The 22,209-nt window shown below is 41.4% G+C and overlaps 2 protein-coding genes across 10 annotated transcripts in view; both read left to right on the forward strand.

Annotated features, from left to right (window-relative positions):
- LRRC2 (leucine rich repeat containing 2) overlaps positions 1-22,209 on the forward strand; it is a 435,439-nt gene that overhangs the window by 87,598 nt on the left and 325,632 nt on the right. The gene's annotated exons all lie outside the window — the stretch shown is intronic.
- LOC142490564 (uncharacterized) overlaps positions 1-22,209 on the forward strand; it is a 34,026-nt gene that overhangs the window by 5,415 nt on the left and 6,402 nt on the right. Inside the window, 1 exon segment of the mRNA XM_075593002.1 lies at positions 14,933-15,054. Within this exon segment, the coding sequence (XP_075449117.1) occupies positions 14,933-15,054 (122 nt within the window).

The following is a 22,209-nucleotide window of genomic DNA, read 5'->3' on the forward strand; positions in this document are numbered from 1 at the left end:
TTACAATGAACATACACTTTGGTAAATTTCCATCACCTATCAATATTGTCATACCAACTTAAACAAACCACAAACACACTCAATGCACTTCACTCATCTTTTCTTAACAACAATTTTCCCAACACACACTTCAACATGACATTAAATACACTACTCTCAACAATGGACATAACCATATTTCAACAAGCCTTTCCAATAATAACATTTTATAAACTAACAACCGTAACAAATAACATACACTTCGCTAAATTGCCCTCATATACATGTTCTTTCTACTGCTGTTGCTTTACAAACACAATTTTCAATAATATTACATAACATTCACATGACCTACAACTTTCAAATACAACATTTACACATACTTATTCACACTTCACATCCCGGGCAACGCCGGGTCTCTCAGCTAGTTTATTTATAAAAAATGTTTTACCAGGAAGTAATACATTGAGAGTTACTGCTCATTTTCAATATGTCCTGGGCACAGATTTATAAAAAGACATGGTTACATTAAAATAACAGGGTTAAACAGTCAATTCAGTCAATTTTTGGGGTAGAGGAGGTGGGAAGTAGGGCTGTTTTATGTGTTTATTGTGGGTAGAGGGATTGAATGAAGGGGGTAGTAGCCGTAAGGGTTGATGTTTAGGCCTACAAGGTGGTAGCGGGGGGGCTTAACCGCTAAGGTACTTAAGGGATTAACTCTGCCCACAACCTCCCACGCTAGGCCTAAACACCCACTAAGTGCCAAATACCACCTTCACCCATCCCTGCTACACACAATAAACATGGCACTGGTAGTTAGTCGTAATAGTTAGTGAGATGGCGGTGAGCGTTTAAGGTAATGAAGTTGCCTATAAATGCATTTTTATTTCATGGGATTCATGTCTAGGGTCTCCGGTGCTGGTATTCATGTGTATCCACTCCGGAGAATCCTGGCATCAATCCGATTCAGGATAAAGGCATTTTTTTCTAAGTCCTCACTCGCTGCGTTCTCGGCGGCAGATTCTCCCCAGCCTCACGTCAACTTCTCCTGGCATGAGGATTTTGGGAGAAACTCTCATTCTAGAGCTGTGATAGGCCTCGATAAAATAATTGAAGCTACTAGAATTGCACGAGTTTCTTAATTTGCCGATAAGTGGCTTATCGCCAGTCACCCTGCAATTTGTTTTGGACAGCTGAAAAAATGGGCGATTTATGCCTTTATCACCCACTTATGAAGTCTTACAGAAGAGCAGTAGGCATTTTGGCAGAAAAGCCTCCATTAGTGGATAATTGAGACTTATAGAATAGGCCCCTATGTGGTTTATATATATATATATATATATATATATATATATATATATATATATATATATATATATATATAATCAAAAAATAAATAGATGATACCGTTCTGTGGCTAACAAAATGCTTTTATATGTGCGAGCTTTCGAGATACACTGATCTCTTCTTCCGGCGATGTTACAATGAATGAAGCAAGCAAAAGCTATACTATAAACAGTGTCTATTGGAATGTTATCTGTGCTGGTCCTTCCCCCGGTGTGGATGTGTTTTATGGCTGGAGGTGTCAAAAGGTTCCTGAAAGCAAGTGATGAAAGAGTGTGTGTGTGTGTCAGTGTGAATAAAAATGAATGGAGAGCCCACAGTATATGCAGTGCTTTACAAAAGGTGTGTGTGGAGTGGGAGTGATATAAATGGTGTGGGTGGGTGTGGAAATGTGAGAGTTAGTAGCACAACTAAAAGTGTGTGTGGATACTATGTGGTCCCTATTGGTGTATAGGGAGGGAAAAACAAGGAGTATAAGTATGTGTGAGAGACAGCTGTGTGTGCATACATATAGCATAGTATGTACAGACATGGCCTATAGCGCTCATGGGAAGAGAGTTCACTTGTGTCAGTAATGACTCCTAAAATTTCGATCTCTGTTTAGGCCACTGCTAAGTGTCCCGAACAGTTGCATAAATTTGTATTCATGCAACCGTCTCTCTTTCGGTGTTTTAAGATTACCTTTGAGTATGGCAACCCTTAGATCGTTCATCTTATGGCCAGAGTCAGAGAAATGTTCGCCAACAGGACTGTCTCTTGTTCCGCGTGTGATGCTGTGGTGGTGCAGGTTCATTCTCTTGTTTAGCCCCTGCCCTGTCTCACCTATGTAGTAGCAGCCCCCTGGGCATTTCATGAACATGATGAGGTACACGACATTGCTGGAGGAACAGGTGAAACCTCCTCTGATTTTGTATTCCCGATTCTTGTGTGGTATTTGTATTGTGTCTGCTGTGTAGAGCATTGCGCAGGTTTTGCATCTTGGGTCCTGGCATGGTTTTGTCCCGCATTCAGTTGTACTACTGAATACTTTACTCCTCACCATAATATTCTTGAGATTATGGGGTTGTCTGTATGATAATAAGGGTGCTTCAGGGAAGACCTGTTGCAGTCTTGTATCTTCCTGGAGGATGGGTTGTAGTTTCCTGGCGATCTTGCGTAGGGCTCCTAGGTGTGGGTTATATGTGACCACCAAAGGTACCCTGTCGCTTGTCTCCTTCTGTTTGTATTCAAGGAGATCACTTCTTGGTATTCTGGAGGCTTTGTGAATTTGCTGGTCTACAATTCTGTGGTTATATCCACGGTTTATAAAGTCTGATCTCAAGGCTTTAATCCGCTGGTCTCTGTCTGCTGTGTCGGAGCATATCCGGTTGTATCGTATGGCATGGCTTTACTGTAGATGGTTGCATGTTTGGTGTGTGTCGGGTGGAAGCTGTTGTCCCTCAAATAGCTGTCTCTGTCTGTAGGTTTGTGGTATACAGAAGTCTGTAGTTGGTTATTCTTTATAGTAATGGTGGTGTCTAGGAAATGTACTTCATCTGGGTTTGAGGTTGATGGTCAGGTGGAACGTATTGAAGTTGTCATAGTTGTCATAGAACTGTAGTAGGTCCTGTTCGCCAGAGGTCCAAATCAGGAGGATGTCATCGATGTAGCAAAGGTATGTAAGGGGTTTCAAGTGACAGGTGGAAAGAAAGTCACTTTCCAGTTTTGCGCAGAACAGATTGGCATACTGTGGCGCCATCTGAGTACCCATAGCGGTCCCGGTTGTCTGGAGGTATGTGTCATTTCCAAATGTGAAGTAGTTATGGGTCAGAATAAATTCGATGCATTTAGTCACTGTCTCTGTGAGTGGCTCCTGCGGTCCCAGAAAGTATCTGCAGGCTAAAATCTCATCCTCGTGGGGGATGTTAGTATAAAGTGACTCTACATCCATAGTTGCTAGTAGTGTTCCTGTCGGGAGGGGGCCAATGGCATTCAGTTTGTTTAGCAGGTCAGTGGTATCCTGGATATAGCTGGGTGTGTTCCTGACAAGTGGTTTTAGAATGCCCTCCACCCAGCCAGAAATATTCTCGGTAAATGTGCCAGATCAAGAGATAATAGGGCGCCCAGGATTACCCTCTTTGTGAATTTTAGGGAGCATGTAGAATGTGCCAGGTTTTGGGTTAGCTGGTATCAGGTCCAGAATTTGTTCTCTTGTGCGGATCGGGAGTGTTTTAATGATCTGTTGAGTTCTCGCATGTATTTTTTAGTTGGATCCTCCTGCAGCTGGGTGTAATACTTTAAATCAGAGAGTTGCCTGTGTGCTTCCCGCAGGTAGTCTGTGGTGTTCATTATGACCACTGCTCCTCCCTTGTCCGCAGGTTTGATTGTTATGTTGTGGTTGGCCTTTAGCGATTCTATGGCTCTCCTCTCCATCAGTGTCAGATTATATGTTTGTTTCCTTACTTTGTCCAGGATGGTGGTTTTGGCGCTGTGTCTGAAGCTTTCAATGTACCGGTCCAATGTGGGGTTGTGCCCAGTTTGTGAGATCCAGTTGGATTTTTGCTTCTCCCTGCTCATGTGCAGCGGCTCTCCTTCTGCAGTGTTGGCATAATCTTGGTTGTGTCTGTTGTGGAAGAACTCCTTAAGACGCAGCCTTCTGAAGAATTCTTCCAGGTCACTGCACAGCTCAATCTTGTCCATAGGCTTGGTAGGGCAGAATGTGAGACCCTTTGATAATACTCAGGACTCTGCTTGATTAGGTGTGTAATCTGAGAGGTTAACAGTGCAGTCCTGCTGTTGGTGACTGTCAATGTTTGTATTATTAGTTGTTGTGCTGGCTGCTGCCGAGTATCTCATTCTTAGCCTCAGTCTGTGCAGTTTCTTTTCCTTATTGCTAATTAAACCCTTCAGGAGTTTTTCATGGAATGTTCGGAGTCCTCGCCAGCAATGTCGTGTACCTCATCATGTTCATGAAATGCCCAGGGGGCTGCTACTACATAGATGAGACAGGGCAGGGGCTAAACAAGAGAATGAACCTGCACCGCCACAGCATCACACACGGAACAAGAGACAGTCCTGTTGGCGAACATTTCTCTGACTCTGGCCATAAGATGAATGATCTGAGGGTTGCCATACTCAAAGGTAATCTTGAAACACCGAAAGAGAGATGGTTGCATGAATACAAATTTATGCAACTGTTCGGGACACTTAGCAGTGGCCTAAACAGAGATCGAAATTTTATGAGTCATTACTGACACAAGTGAACTCTCTTCCCATGAGCGCTATAGGCCATGTCTGTACATACTGTGCTATATGTATGCACACACAGCTGTCTCTCACGCATACTTGTACTCCTTGTTTTTCCATCCCTATACACCAATAGGGACCACATAGTATCCACACACACTTTTAGTTGTGCTACTAACTCTCACATTTCCACACCCACCCGCACCACTTATATCACTCCCACTCCACACACACCTTTTGTAAAGCACTGTATATACTGTGGGCTCTCCATTCTTTTTTATTCACACTGATACACACCCACACTTTTTCATCACTTGCATTTCGTCACTGTTTCCATTTGAAAAAGTCACTTCAGTGACGAAACGCGTCAGGGTATGTCACCACAACACTACGTCATCACGCAAGTGCGCACTTTACGGCCGGAGAGCGCATGGAGCTGATCTGAGGCTGACAACTTGAAATTGCATTCCAAGCAGAGACACAGTGTTCTCATTCATCAGAAACTGCTGAAGGTGAACTGGATTGGCAATCGATCCACGGATGTGTTCCAGGACGGTGTTGCCCTGTTGGTGGTGATTATATCACAAACTGCTTAAAATTCTTTTACTTTTGTGAGTGTCCTTAATCCCCTTGTCCTCTTTTTAACATTAAATGTACTTTTTTACACTATGGGACGTGCGCTCTCTGTTCTTCTCTTTCTATAGATTTCTGTTGGAATTGGTTATTCCTTCTGAGAGCAGCCTTGGATCCCTGGCAATCATCTTGTTCCTCATTTTGAATTTTTCTGGACTTGCACTAAGGGTTGGACTTTCTACATTTTTGTTTTTCTTTTTTCTTGGTTGTTATATGTTATCACTATTGTTGGCACGTAATATAGTTTTTTAGATTAATATATTGTAATTTATATATATATATATATATATTGTTCTTTATATTTTTATTTTTTAGTTAAATATTGTTTATATCACCTTGTTTCACAAGTGGCGCTACTGTATTTTCTTTGTATATATATATATATATATATATATGGAAGAAAAGAGAAAAAAACAGGCGCACACCTAGTGCATTAAAGTATAACAATAAGTTTATGGAACATTAAAAACAGACAAATGCCCACGCACAAGTGTAACGGTAATATATGCAGTTATTAGATAGGCCCTCATAAGCCAGTGGTAGCGTCCGGGTCAGCAATGGTGTCCTCTCCTACACACACGTTGCGCGTTCTCCTTCTACCGGAAGTGACGTCCACCCGGTCTGGTGCCCCGCAAAAGGAAGTCCCTCCAGGAAACCGAGCCTTCGCCTGCCTGCTTCTGGCTGCTGCAGCACCAGGGGAAACAGAGATGTGTCCGCTCTTCTGTTTGGCTTAGCCTCTCACAGCCTGCGTTCGTCTTAGTTCTTGACAAAGTTCTCAGTGGGAAAGTGCCTCCTCTGCCTTAGCCATGCCCTACGCGTTTCGTCATCTATGATGACTTCTTCAGGGGTAGAATCATCATGAAGAAGTCATCATAGATGACGAAATGCGTAGGGCGTGGCTAGGGCAGAGGAGGCACTTTCCCACTGAGAACTTTGTCAAGGACTAAGACGAACGCAGGCTGTGAGAGGCTAAGCCAAACAGAAGAGCGGACACATCTCTGTTTCCCCTGGTGCTGCAGCAGCCAGAAGCAGGCAGGCGAAGGCTCGGTTTCCTGGAGGGACTTCCTTTTGCGGGGCACCAGACCGGGTGGACGTCACTTCCGGTAGAAGGAGACCGCGCAACGTGTGTGTAGGAGAGGACACCATTGCTGACCTGGACGCTACCACTGGCTTATGAGGGCCTATCTCATAACTGCATATATTACCGTTACACTTGTGAGTGGGCATTTGTCTGTTTTTAATGTTCCATAAACTTATTGTTATACTTTAATGCACTAGGTGTGCGCCTGTTTCTTTTCTCTTTTCTTCCATAGGTATCCATAGGGAGTTGTGATCCCTTTCAAACGGGCTGCCTATACCTGGATGCATTTATCTGGAACAGGACTCTGTGATTTTTAAGGTTTTTAAAGTTTTTTAAAAGGTTTTTTTTTTTTTTTCTTTTTTTGGGATTTTTCCATTGAATATATATTTTTTATATATTTTTTATATTTTATATTTTTTCAATACATTTTTTCAATACATTTTTTCGTTATGCATATTCTATATTAAAATTATTATTGTTATAACATGTTTTATCTTATAGTTACATAGGTTCTATTTTATATTAACCTCCCTTGGCCACCCCATAGGTTGTTTTAACACGGTAGGCTACCTACTCACGGTTAGGCAGGTTGTTTTATTAGGCGCTCCTTTATTATCTTTGTTTTGTTCTGGTATATATATTTTTTTATATATATATATATATATATATATATATATATATATATTGTCATTTGCTAGTGATTTGATATTAATTATCAGTAAAATGTTTGCCTTTATCCTCACAGTGTTTCTTTTCTTGTTGTGTGAGTGCTGGTAACTTCAGTTCCCATATTAATGGTACACTGTAAAATTTGCGTAAGAGGCACAGTGATTGTTATGCTAGCACCTACATGTAATAGCAGCTGCTAAGTAATCACAATCATGCCCAAGGCTGTCACGTGCATCAGCAGCAGTAGCTACCATTGTGTACTACAGTATGTAAAGTAATCATATCTTATTTATAGTCAGATATAATCATCTAAAGACAGTTGGGTACTCTAATGTTGTGTTTCTCTATTGTTTACATCATTTTATGGCATGTAACATGATAAGGAAATAGATGAGTAAAAAGCCTTCTGAGAAAATATGAAACAGATAGCAGAAATAGGACATTAAATCAAGGTGAGCCATGTATTTATTTGAAAAGCATAATCTTTAAATGGCCTCAATGGGTGTATTTATTTTACTTTGAAAACCTTCTCTGCTATAAATGTGCTTTTACTATCTTTTGCTTATTGAGATATTTTTTATCTCTGTTAATGTTCAATTAAAACAACATTTTGATAGGGGAATTGTTATCCACATATAAATAGCTATTTAATCTAGTGAAGCTTTTATTCTTGCTTTGTTTTATGCCGTAAAATCATTTTTCATGATACACTATTTAAAAAGTATATGACATAATATACAGTAAGTAAATTTGCAAGAGTAATAGAAAAACAAAAGCAGTTTTAGAATGTGTATATATATATATATATATATATATATATTATATATTTTATATATATATATATATATATATATATATATAATTATGTGGGTCCTTTTGTTTGACAATATACATTTAGTGCAACATTTCCAACTCTGCATCATTTTTGTTCCAAACAGCTTGCTAATTAGGTTGTTATAAGATGGCTGTAATGAATTTATATTCCTGTGATAGTAAAAATAAATGCCAATTATGTTCACACTCATTCCCTTTTAATTATTGTTTAATGCAATACTTCCAACTTGTTTATAAACTTCGGTTTCTACGCACAAGGGCAATTTTGGTGCATTTTCAGTTTATGGCAATGAATCAACGTACTCTGCTCCAATTCTGTCCTATTTGCACGAGTCTATACTGTAAGTGCAATCAATAAGAGGCATTAGGAAGAGTTACTAGATACACATAATAAAATTAGATGTATCAAATACATCAAACAAATGGAGAAAAGCCTCGCTCTACTTTACCTTGCCAGATTTAATTTTGTTTTTGTTCCTCTGGGGGGAGCAGACCGAGGATTGAGTTTATGAGAAGCTAATAATATCTACACACTAGAAAGAACCAGATAATCCCTTCCATTGAGGTGCACTCCTGGAACTAAATGTTTGTCTATCATGCATTTAAGTATCGTGCCGCAGAAACAAGTTGAAACTTAGCTTTAAATGTGCCCCTGGTGAAACTTGGAAAGGACCTCCTACAGTGGATCAAGAAAATGATATATATGTCCCTTATGATAATAACACGTGTATTACATTTATTAGGCTGTAAAATAAATGAATGGCTTCCACTCAATTATTAAAACACAAGTTCTATAAACCACTGGGGAAATAGTAGTTGCAGATTTGTAACTGTTTATGAAGAAACCCTAGTGAAACATATCCATTGTTTGTACCAATGTACCAATGCCTATGTATCTTAAACTTTTATTTATAATTGAAGAATTAAATAGTTTTTTGGTTGATGATTATCAGATCTTTTAATCTGTTTATGTAACAAATTAGCCTTCGACGGTGCACACATTTGTGATTCTGGATATAAGATCAGGTCCCTATGGTATACTTGTATGAGAAATCTCTGGCGATACATGTACAGTATCTTCTACTTTTATACTCTTCTGCTTTACCCTGCAATATCGCTTTGTAATGCTGTCTCATTGGAATATTCCATGTAATGTATTTTAGATTATAGGCCTCATAAAGTGTTACAGGTAATCGGTTTGCGATAAATTGTAGTACAAGTATGTAAAGCCATTTTTTGTAAATTAGAAATACAAGAACTGAACTAAAATCTAACCTCCAGAAATTGTGAATTGCGGTAAATTTGAAATACTTTTAGCTTATCGGATGTGCCCCTCCACAATAATACACACTACTGTACAGTGAAAGGAGGTGTCACTTTTTTCAGAAGTAGTTTTTAACCACTACCAACTTCACAAAGCAGAATCAGTAACCAAGGTCAAACTGATGAGCGTAAAAGTATGAATAGCTGTTACATAGTTATATAGTTACATAAATGAGATTGAAAAAAGACATGTGTCCATCAAGTTCAACCTATGCTAAATTTAGATGATAGATACTTTATCCTACATCTGTACTTACTTCCAGAGGAAGGCAAACAGAAAACCCCAGTGAAATATCATCCAATGATATCTCATAAGGGGAAAAATAAATTCCTTCGTGACTCCAAGAATTGGCAATCAGATTACCCTCTCAAAATCGAACATCCTTCCTTTGTTTAATTATTTGGTATATCCCTGTATACTTTTCCTTTCTAAAAAGATATCCAACCTTTTTTTGAACAAATCTACTGTATCTGTGGGTTCTCTGTTGGTTTGCTAATTCTGTACCTTTTTAAACAGCGTTTCAAGCTGTGTAATGCACCAGGAAAAATTTACAGGGACACTTTAAAGTTTAAAATAGAGGGGAAGCAAAAAAAGGACACACTTGTTGATAGATCCACAGAAGTGTATTATAATTTTTGCATTACATCATCGCCATTTTGCGTATTGTTATTTGCAAAGCGTATCCCCTAAGGTCCATTGCGTTATGATTTGTTCGTACTTACATGAAAAATAGAGGATGAATACATTTTAATGGACGTTTGGCTTACTCATATGCAAATTATATGTTAATGAGCAGTTTGCCTAACAACAGAAATCCTCAGACCTCTATTCATGTTAGTGCTTGATGAGAACGCTATACTAATTAAGACCTTCAAAAATTTGGCGTTGCCTACTGCTGCGGCACAGTTTATTCGAGCATTTGCCCGTTCTGTGCCGCAGCAGTAGCCTGGCGCGCGCCCGAGTGTGACGGGCGCGCGCCGAAGCAGCGGAAGAGCGCCCTCCGATCGGGGCGCTCTCCCTACCGCTGCCGGGTCCGCCGGGTCCCCCGGAACCCCCTGCCGCTGTCCCGCGATCGCGGGACACCAGGGCTCCCTCGGGGAGCCCCTGGACACGCGTGCAGGGGGCGCACGCTCCCGATGACGCGTGACCGCGCGTCTATGACGCGCGGCACGCCGAGGGGCGGCCACTAGCAAGCCGGGAGATTTCCCGGCTTGCGGTACCGACCACACTTCAATAAAGTGTGTCGGTAGTGTACATCCAGACCCTGATTATCAGTGTGTTATTTCTACAAATAGTCTACAAAGGAAAAGGGCACCCACGTGAATACTAACATATATACTGCACCGACACACTTTATTCGAGCAAATACCCAGTATATGTACCTGGCAGATACCTGGAATGCGCCGCTCCTCACCTCTGACAAGCCCCGTTGCGTTTGCCTTCCCAGCCTGGGTTCATGCCTGGCTGACGGGCGGCTGATCTGTTAAATGATAATGATTAGGATTTAATAGGCTGCAATGCTTCGCGTGTCTACCAGATGGCATAAATTCATGAATTGTAATGCAGTATATATATATATACTGTGCAGTATTGCAGCCAGCGGGAATAAAATGCTTCAATCCCTGCCTGGAAAATAACCCAATGCACTCGGGCAGAAAACAGTCACAAACCTCAATACACCCGGGTATACCCGAATTCGTGGGACTAGCCGAGCTCGAATAAAGTGTGTCGCCAGTGTAGGATGGAACATATTAATGTCTTAAACACATCTTAAACAGATGCATCTGAAATTGTGTTTTCCCTCCATGTAATAAACTATACTATGCTTTTTAATGATTAAAGGGAATGTAGGATGTTTACACTGGCGACACACTTTATTCGAGCTCGGCTAGTCCCACGAATTCGGGTATACCCGGGTGTATTGAGGTTTGTGACTGTTTTCTGCCCGAGTGCATTGAGTTATTTTCCGGCAGGGATTGAAGCATTTTATTCCCTCTGGCTGCAATACTGCACAGTACATATATATATATACTGCATTACAATTCATGAATTTATGCCATCTGGTAGACACGCGAAGCATTGCAGCCTATTAAATCCTAATCATTATCATTTAACAGATCAGCCGCCCGTCAGCCAGGCATGAACCCAGGCTGGGAAGGCAAATGCAACGGGGCTTGTCAGAGGTGAGGAGCGGCGCATTCCAGGTATCTGCCAGGTACATACCGGGTATTTGCTCGAATAAAGTGTGTCGGTGCAGTATGTGTGGCCAACTATTGTATGTAATAGTAAGTGTATGAGTGTACAACAAAAATTCTACATTGTAATGTATTGTATATCTTTATTTATATAGCGCCATACATATGAGAACAAGAATTTTCAAGAGACAGTTGGCAAAATGTCACTTCACTGTGTGTGAATTATTTATTTTTTAACAATATATACCTTAATAAACATGAAACATATATAAAACATTTACAAATCAGTGCCTCTTTTAAAAGGTGCACTGCCTGACTCATTCAGCGCATGGGTGTGTGCTCATGCCTCAAAGACATGTCCATGGATGGTGGATAAGGAGGTAATTTTCTACCACTAAGAATTACCCAGAAGAGGGCAGGGACTCCATTGAGGTACTACTGCTGGGGTTAACGTGAAGGGGCACAAATAGTCTCCAGGTCCTGCTTGATTGACCAAGTGAGTCCGTTAATAGATCAGGCAATCTGGCCAATGCTATTTATCACTACACTGCTATGCTGCCGCATGGTGTGTACAACGACACAAAGTTTTCACTTGGCTGCTTGTAATACCACTGGGCTACTAGCTCCCAGCAGCAGGCTGCTTCCTCTATGCGACAGGAGCTGACCTTGCTCCGCCGTGCTGAGTGTCAAGATGTTCCAGCTGGATCTCCTACCTCCTGAATCCACCTTGCTGCATTATCAGCAGTTCTACTTGGTAGGACATTTGCTGGATATGAGTGAGGGATGAGGTCTTGATCATTGGTGCAGCGTGCAGATTGGCTGGATGGTCATAAATGTGTGCTGCTGGTGTAGCAGCAGTGGGTGCAGCTGGGTAGGGCAGCCACATGTGTTGCTAGGGGTGCAGAAATCCATGCAACTGGGACAGGTGGATCAGTGGATGTGAACTCAGTGATCTTTGTGAGGAAGAGTGTCACTATATTCTCTCCCACCAAGAACTCTGTAGGCTTGGACACCGGCTGTGAAGCCTCAGCCACTGAATGCATGATGGTTCTGAAAAAGAAATACATCATTGTAGGAGATGCATGCAGAGGTGAAAACAGGGGACAGTTGGGGAAAAATAAATGTAGACTTTTAGTTAATCAAAATACCATAAACATAAATCATAGGCTTTTCCTAGACCCAGATGCAACAAAACAGGGTAGCAAAATAAAAGCTAGGGCTTTCCTAGGCCAAAGTTTAGTTTCCCAGGGTATTGTAGTCCAGATAAGATGGTTAATTACCTCAGCTGGCTGAGACTAACCATCTTACTGCTGGACTCATGTTTTCCCTGCATAGCAATTAGACAGAGAAACTACCCTGTCACATCCCTCCCCTGTTTGCGGATGGCTAGGGCTACTTGTGGCCGAAACCCCTCACTCCACTTCCACTCAATACATAATTCCACTTCCTCTCAAGACATAATTGTAGGTCAAAAAAGGACAGTGGGGGGACAAAGCCCCCAGTTAACCTGGGATTGAAGTCTTCTTATATATCTTCTTTGATTTCCAGTGAATCAAGTCATCAAACTTCCCCTTAATCACTTCGGTGTCTTCCAGACTGTGAGACAGTTCATTTGACTTCTGACAACACCTTTGAATTTGGGTGTCTTTGCTTTTATCTCAAGGCAAAGAGCGGTGAGAATTGAGACTGTTCAATTCTGGCGCTGAAGTTCTTTGCTTCTCCTTTTTCAACCTTGAACATTCTGCTTCTAAACTTTCATGTTTTTCCTTGGTGCAAAGTCTTTTCTCCAGTCACTTTTCACTCATACCAGTAATTTGGGGCAATTATCTTTTACTCAGGATATGACGTACAGAGGTGGATAGATTTTGGTTTAATTCTAGGCACAGAATTGTTATAGTTGCTGTTTTCATAGTGAGGAATCTGTTTTGGACCACGTGGGCATGGTGGCATGACTGGATTTGTATTGCACTTCTCAGTTGTAACTTAAAATATGAAAGTAGTGGGTGCTCCAATAGTCCTGGAATTATTTCATTCTTTTCCATAAATTAATCCTAGAGATGTGGCTTTTCTATGGAGTGGGTGTACTACTAGGTGAGTGACTAGAGTCCAATACTTCTTTAGCCTCCTGAAGGTAACAGAAAAAATGATACTCTCTCTTCGCTGCACCTCATTGGAGACAATTGTATAATTAAAGTCCAAAAACTAACCAAAACCTGTAGTAATTCTTGTAGTCCATCTTAAGTGAAAATAATTCTTCAGAATATCTTACCCACTCCTAGAGTCTACTGGATTCTTTGGAGGTGTGTCCAGCTGCAGATACAGGTCCAAGCAGCAACAAGAAATGCAACAAGAAATGCAAAAAAAAAAAATGCACAAAGCAGTGCACTGCCCAGGGAGACAGGTGATAAAAAGTGAAAAATATTTATTGTCTAAGCAACATTACAAAGAAGGAGGTGTGAACTCTCCTACATGTTTCACACAACACGGTGCTTTATCAAGGCTTTATCAAGGAGTATGGTATTATGCATTGCGGACCCACTTATATACTATGAGAATGAAGCTTTCATTTATCAAATTTTGCACCAACAAACGGGTGTGCATGACGTTAGTACGGGCTCGTGCATACTCCCGTGTGCGCACGTGTCCCAATGACACCACGATCACCCGTGGGAGTGCCTCCCCCAATGACGCTAATGCCCAACCCTCTTCTGGCCACCGTAGGCAGGATAAGAAACCACGCCCCCTTTCCTCAAGCAAAATGGAACAAATACAATACGCTAACACCAGCGCGTGCATGTCCCCTCACGCCGAATCAGGCAAGGCACCGCTCCCTTGACGGTGATGTCAGCGCTGATCCAACAATGACAGACAATAACCTACACAATTAACTCCATCTTCCCAGCCATGTCCAATGTAGCCTTCACAAAACCGAAGGGGCAGGCATATTGCAATCCTACTCTCCATAGAAGATAGATTGGGACAGGGCATAGGAGAAACACAGTATACAAACACGTTATAATCTTCCTATAACTAGTTTTATGGGGTCCTCATAGCACATAATCAACACCACATAAGCAGAAACCAAAAATATGTAAAACCAAATCATCCTAACTAATATATTTATATATATATATTAATTAGGATGATTTGGTTTTACATATTTTATATGTATATATATATATATATATATATATATATATATATATATATATATATATATATATTTACTAGAGATTTCATTTCCAACATATGAGAAAAGGGTGAGAATGATTTTACAGTTAAGTCAATTAAAAATAAATGTAGAATACGTTTATATACTGTACTGTTTAATATAATATAGTTCTACTGTAAGTGTAATACACCTCCTCCACCTATAATGTATTTACAGAGAACCAGCTAATGTATGACTGTAAATGTTGTCAATATCTCATGAGTAGTTGAATTGTATGAAAAAAAGTAACAATCGTAACTTAGTTCTTGTTTTGTGCATTTCATGGAAAACTAACTGTAGCACGGAGACATCATTACAGATGTGGTCCTAGGAATGGACAGCTTGCTTTGTTATGATGTAGGATCTATATCCAGACTGAATCACACAAGAAGCTTTCTTCACATTCCAGTAATGTCTTTGCTGCTGACACTTTCTAGCCTTCGACTGGAGTACACATTGCTTCAAATGTCCATACTTCTTCCTTTGTCGTTGCATTGTTCAAACTGACTCAAGAACGCAGGCTGCTTTATTACGGTGATAAATCTGATTTCATCCCTCTGTAAGCTACCTGTATGACAACAGCTGTGGAGCATTTGCTTCGATCCATTTCTCCTTACTAGTGCTTGCCTTCGGGTGGCACATAACCTAGGGATGGGCCTGCATGGGATGAAGGGGTTGAGATAGTTTTGGGGAAGGAATGTAAATACATTACTGAATTTATGATAATTGCTGCCAGTGGATGGTTTTTGACACTTTTTTTAAATCCGCTGTAACGGTTTGGGTATGGAAAATAAATATGTATTTGTCAAAGTGACCAAACATGCCATGTTTTGGACAACCATTGACTCTACTGTGATTTTTTTGTGTTGCATACATAATCACCAAGCAACATTTAAAACGATCGTTATATGGGGCCATATTTATGATCTCTCGAAATACTTGTAGGTGAGGTGCATTATTGGAAATGTTTACTTATACTAATTTATGATGAGTCATGATATTTTTCTTGTATTATGCTAAAAACATGGATTCAGGTCATAACTCAGGGCAAACTTGCTTTATGTTCATAAAAATAAATGACAGGGGTGCCCAATGCTACATCCAATTGTCAAAACATATAAAGTAATAAGCATAAAGTTTAAATACTTAAATAATAATAATATTTACTTGGTTATTTACTTAAACCCTTTGGCCAAAGCGTCATAAGCCTGCATACCACGTCAAGGTATAACTAAATGAATGCTAGTTCTAACACTAAACTGTGAACACTTCCATTTACCTCTGTATGAGAGGAAACAACCCCAGTGAGTCCTGTCCATTCAGTAAAATGCTAGAACCTCCCAAGTTAAAAAGGTGGGAAGGGGTGAGCTCTGGGAGGATCGGCCACTTACCTCCAAACAACTGTTGCCAGTCAGGAACTAAATTAACTCACACATTCCCAGCGTGCTCTAACTCCAACACCCACCACATTATATGATATAATGTGGTGGGTGTTGGAGTTAGAGCCTGCTGGGAATGTGTGTGTTAATTTATGTTAATAAAGTATTTTTTCCTCAAGATACTTCTGTTCCTTACCAAGGCACAATTTCATCTATACTGTATGCATATTCCGGTGTATTGGAAAAAAACATTAATATAAAAAAAGCCAAATTACATATGTTTTACTAATGCTTATCCCCTTTATTTAATATACTCTATGGAAAATTCACTTTTTATGAAAATTATAACTGAAAGACTTTGTCAGTTTTGTTCACGGTTTGATTCAGTACCTTCATTTCATACATGACAGCATAATTTTAGAATTGTATCCATAATGGCCATGCCCTCCTTATCTTTTAAACACATAAATCATGAAACCATGCTCTCAACACATTGGCGTGTCAATGTCATACTGTATGTCAACATTGCAATGTGCATTAATAATATATTACTTAGCTCAGCAGACAATGTCACCAGGAATGATGAAGAAATATACAGATACATTGCAGTTTTACTAAAACATTATTGTATTTTTTTTTTGGAAAACAGTTTTAGGTTGATTAAGAACTAGTATACTAATATAGAATAAATGAAAGATAAACAATGTAAATAAAAATAGTACATACAGTACAGTATGCTAGTGCAGAATGGCTGAACTAAACAACTATGTGACCCTCGGTGTGCCCCATGTGAGTGCAAAGTTTATGTGTAACATGTTTGTCTCCTATTAACTTTAGGTATGGAAACATTTGACTGCAAATGAAAAACCCCTTGGCCCGCTGTCACAGGAGACCAGGCATTTACAGTTTTTTTTTACCGCGATCATGCATTGAGCAAAACAAGTTAATGAAATAAATTGTAAATTTATTCACAGGAAAAATTCAAACACAATGTTACACAAACTACACAAGAAAAGACACACTTACTTGGGAACTGGGGTAAAAACTAAACTCTTCTAGGTGCAGGGAATTCTACCTAAGGATTTTCCCCTGATTGAGACTTAGGGCCTCATGCAATAAGCGCCGATAAGGCTTTTTCGGCATTTTTTCGGCATTTTTTCGTCATTTTTTGCCCTCCAGATTCAGTAAGCGCCGATAAATGGGAATTATCGGCAACTATTCCTCCCGATAAAAAATTATCGGGAGCCGGCTGCCGATAAGCCACTTATCAGCACTTTTTTAACCCGGCTGAATTCAGGTAGCCCCGATCAGCTCTTCGGTGCTGATCGGCACCCCAGATTGGAGAGTTTATCGGGAATCCAGCCCGCCAACTAAAGCTGGCAAGTTGGTGGAGGAGAAGCATCGGCAAGGGTGACACTTAGAAAAAATCAGCCCTTTTTCCTGTCTGTGATTGATGCCGGGGGTCTCCGGAGCTGATTCCCGCACCGGAGACCCCCGGCATGCATCCGCGGCAGGAAAAAGACATGTACAGCCCACTTCATTACCTTAGCGGCTAACCGCTAAGGCAATGAAGGGGTTAACCCACCGTGCCAGCTTTATTGTGGGTAGCGGGGGTGGGTGAAGGGGGTATTTGGCCCTGGGTGTGAGTTTAGCACTTGCAGGGGGGTTGCGGGTGCACTTAACCCCTTCACGACCATAGCAGTTAATACCGCTACGGTCATGAAGGGGTTAAGCCCTCCCGCTAACCCCCACAAGGCCAAAACAAACACCGCTGGGGCTAATACCCCCTTCACCCACCCCCGCTACCCACAATAAAAATAATCACACACAGCAGCCCCACACTAAATAAATAAGTAAATATATCTAAATAAATAAATAAATATCTCTATATAAATAAATAAATATATATATATATATATATATATATATATATATATATATATATATATATATATATATATATAACCCAACAACCCCTAACAATACACATATATGCACATCAATGATACCATAGGCCGGCGGGGGCCCTCGGGTGTTACCCGCAGGACTGCAGTACCAATTATGTGCCCCCCCAAATTAATGTCTAAACACATACATACTTATAAAGAAATACCCCCCCCCCCCCTTAACACATACAGTATAGTAATGGCCACAATTACTATTATCCACAAAGGGATAATAGTGAATGTGCCCATTTTAAATACATAAACACCAATCAATACATTAAATACATATAGCACTTACCACCCATGTCCGGCTGCCACGATGAAGGCCATCCTCCTCTTCATCCTGCCCATGGCCCCTTCCACTGCTGCAAAACAGACACAATAATGAAAACATCCAATGTAATGTCCCCTAACCCCTTAATCACCATAGCGGTTATTAACCGCTACAGTCATTAAGGGGTTAACTCACCCTCACCCACCACTCGGGACGCCTACATACCCTCCCACACTAACCCCCACCCCGTGAGGCCTAACCACCCTCACCCACTACCCACAAGGGAGGCCTACCCACATACCGTTGGGGACGCCCCCCCCACCCCCAGTACCCACAATTAAAACAATACAGTGACCAACAATAAACATCATAATATTTAATAAATACATTACCCACCCCCTGTGCCCCCCCATTAATACAAGATTTATCCTTTTACAAACAGGGTTCATAATGCAGCCCCACGAGAGTCCCCGGTGGGCTGGCGGGGCACCTGACAGACCTACAGGGTACCAGCAGCAATTTTTAAACAGGTTCTGGAGGCCTGCTGGTGGGTCCCACCAGCACCATGGCCCCCAAGTTGTCTCCTTGGGTCACCGTGGGCCACAATTGTGTCCCCACGGTAGGCCCAATGATGTCTGGGAGCCCCGGGTCAGACCCACAGGTGTCTGTGGGGCCTCGGGTGGTTCCCACGGGGGTCTCGGGAACTCACAAGTGCGCACTACGGGTCCGCGGTGCCCCCACAGAAGTGGGACCACACATCTTCATCCCCGCACCTACGGGTCGGCGGTGCCCCCACAGATGTGAGGCCACCGCTTCATCCCCGCAAACTATGGGTCCGTGGTGCCCCCAAGATGTGAGGCCACCGCTTCATCCCCGCATGTGTCACACGTGGAACCACCAGCCTGATACCCGTGAGATACCCGAGGAGACCCGCAGGTGGTCTCCAGAGGTCCCACGCAGAACCACGGAACAAACCCTGAATGTAAAAAAAATAAACCTGGCCTATACATTCAATACATACACCCCCCCCCCCCCCCAACACCTACAGTACAATAATATGCAAAATAACTATTATCCAGATAGGGATAATAGATTATTTGCTCATTATTAAAAACATAAACTAGCATATTCAAATAAATAAAGTACTACTGACCTCATCAATAAGAAGACTCCATCGCCAGCAACATCCTTGTCTTGCCCACAAAATACATAGCCAAAACAAAGCCAATACATTGCAATTGCATTCAGATATCAATTAACCCCTTAAACACCTTATCGGATAATAACCGCAAAGGTAATTAAGGGGTTAAGCCACACTGGCCCGATACCCACCTTTCTCCCATGAATTTGTACAGTGGCTTCATCATGCAAATATATATATATACACACACACACATGATGAACCAATATACAAATAAATGTAGAAGTGTTATCAAAACCATACTGTACTATAAATAACAATTCTCCATAAAGACACACTACAATAAAATTAATTTCCTTTTATAATCCTAACTGATCTTACAATCACAATCATCAAATGCCAATCAAATACCTCTAATGCCAATCAACACATTGCATTTACATAGTATATATGATGCATCCAATCTATGCAGCATATACATTCTGCAAATGAATGTTAACAATAACATTGCAAGCAAAATACAAATACCTCCAAACAAGTAAACTATTTTATCCAATCCAGTAAACATAAATCAATTACCATTCATTAATGACATCCCTAAACAATTTACATTCCATCCCTAACAATTAAACAATTAACAATTTCAAGCCTTTAACATAACAATTTAGCCTGTGAAAAAATATATGTACCAACAAGAATACAAAATACAAAACGAAGCCTAACCCTGACCTCAAGAACACAATACAATATCAACAATTACATCTATCTAATTGTAAAATACTTTAAACACACAATAAAGCATAGCAGCATAGACAAATTATTTAAAAACACATCAAATCAAGCTTTTAAAACAACATCTTTCAGATGTCTGGATTTTAACTCACTGGACTTGGTGCTTAGAATATTGCTTAGAATCTTGCTTAGAATCTACCAATTTGATTGGCTCAGGGGTTTATAATACAGACATACCCTGTATTAACGTATGCAATGGGACCAAAGCATGAATGTAAAGCGAAAATGTACTTAAAGTGAAGCACTCCCCTTTTTCGACTTATTGATGCATGTACTTTACTGCAATCATCATATACGTGCATAACTGATGTAAATAACACATTTGTAACAGGCTCGATAGTCTCCCTGCTTGCGCACAGCTTCGGTACAGGTAGGGAGCTGGTATAGGTGTTCAGGAGGTCCTGACAGGCGCATGTGTGAACCGCCATTTGCCTATTGGGCAATATGCCCTTACTCGCAAGTGTACTTAAAGTGAGTGTCCTTAAACCGGGGTATGCCTGAACTGAGTTTCATTCACAGGACCCTGCAGTCAATCCGGGCATGGGAACATGTCCCACCAGCAGAGTGGAGCTCATCTGGCTGATGATGTCAGAGGCAGGGGGCGTGATGAGCCAGCTCGGGATGCCCCGTGGGTGGGACATATGTTCTGGCCAATAGGAAAAGTGGCTACGATCGCAATCTTTTCCTTAGCCAATCCATTGCCTCCCGCTGGGCAGGCGCCACTGAGTCTAGCAGACAACAGTGTCACCCCCCACAGGGGGTCTCTGTTCTCAGGACCCAGTCCTCCCCCCTGCCCCATCCACTTCGCACCACGACACCTCTCAACATCCCGTCTCCTCTTTCATCCTACGGATTCTATGCAGACTATCTGGCACCTTAAACATATTCCCAGGCTGACTGCATAGAGCCTTATAGTAACTGTAAATAATATCTTAATTCATACTTTATTACAGCATACATTTTGGGGTACCTCATATTCGGTTGGTGCACCTACAAACCCAATACAGGTTCTGGGACACCTTGGCACTAACTGGGTTACCCCCCTTAACCTAAGAATTCCATCAGCTACAGGGATAGTTTTCATCCCTGTGCCTCATTTTACTGTGCACAAAGCATATATGTACTTAACACACTTTGTTAATAAAATATACACTTTAAAAGCCTAAGTCTTTCTGGTATGGGAAATAGAATAAAAAGCTGCACTTTATTTTTCACAAGCCATATTCCTCACACATTATTGCATAGACTTAGTATGGATTCTCAGAATCCCCTCACAACCTTATATGTATGGTTGGAGCACCTCAGAACCCCTATAATGTTTCTGGGTGACCTGGGCATTTACTGGGTATCCCCATTAACCTAGAGACACCTTGACTGTTTCAGGGACACCTCACATCCTTATGCCCCTTTTACCTTTCTGGTCTGTGCTGAAGCAGGGAACCCCTAGTGGTGAGTCGCGAAAGCGTTTTCAAGGGGCGATATTGCCGGGACTATGTGCCTATATGTATCCAGGAATCAGACCGGATTACTGGGTACATTTTTAGGGGAACCAGCAACTTTGGACCCTGACTACCTAGACACATTCTGACAACACTTTCTCTGCAAAACCCCCTTGAAACTCATACCACAGCAATCTCTGCTTGCTGGCACTCCTGGAAAGGTAAAAACACATAAAATACTTTATTGTCGCACAATACATTTTTTGTATTACACAGTACTGGACTCGAGCTGACTCTTCTTGAGCCCTTATTACGGATTAGGGGTAACCAAACGGGCCGAAAACCTTTATTTGAGCACCTGGTTACCCCCTACCGTCACAGCCGCCTAGACTGCCCTTTTTCCCATCTGCTGTAAAACTTCAGACCCCTTTGATCCTTGGCTTTTAGGATAGCTGTATGTCTGTTCCAAGCATTGTTGAATTCCTTTACTGTATTAGCCTCTAAGACCAGGGTGGCCAACCCTTTCGCCATTCGCCACTTGTGACGAATTGGGAGTCAAAGTGTGGCGAATTGAGTAACCACAATATAAGGGCCGCCCTCCCCGATCAGCCTGCTCTCCCCCTTCCCGGATCAGCCCGCTCTCCCCCCTCCCCGATCAGCCCGCTCTCCCCCCTCCCCGATCAGCCCGCTCTCCACCCTCCCCGATCATCCCGCTCTCCCCCCTTCCCGATCAGCCTGCTCTC

This window comes from Ascaphus truei, chromosome 1 (assembly GCF_040206685.1).
Source record: "Ascaphus truei isolate aAscTru1 chromosome 1, aAscTru1.hap1, whole genome shotgun sequence".
Classification (NCBI taxonomy): domain Eukaryota; kingdom Metazoa; phylum Chordata; class Amphibia; order Anura; family Ascaphidae; genus Ascaphus; species Ascaphus truei.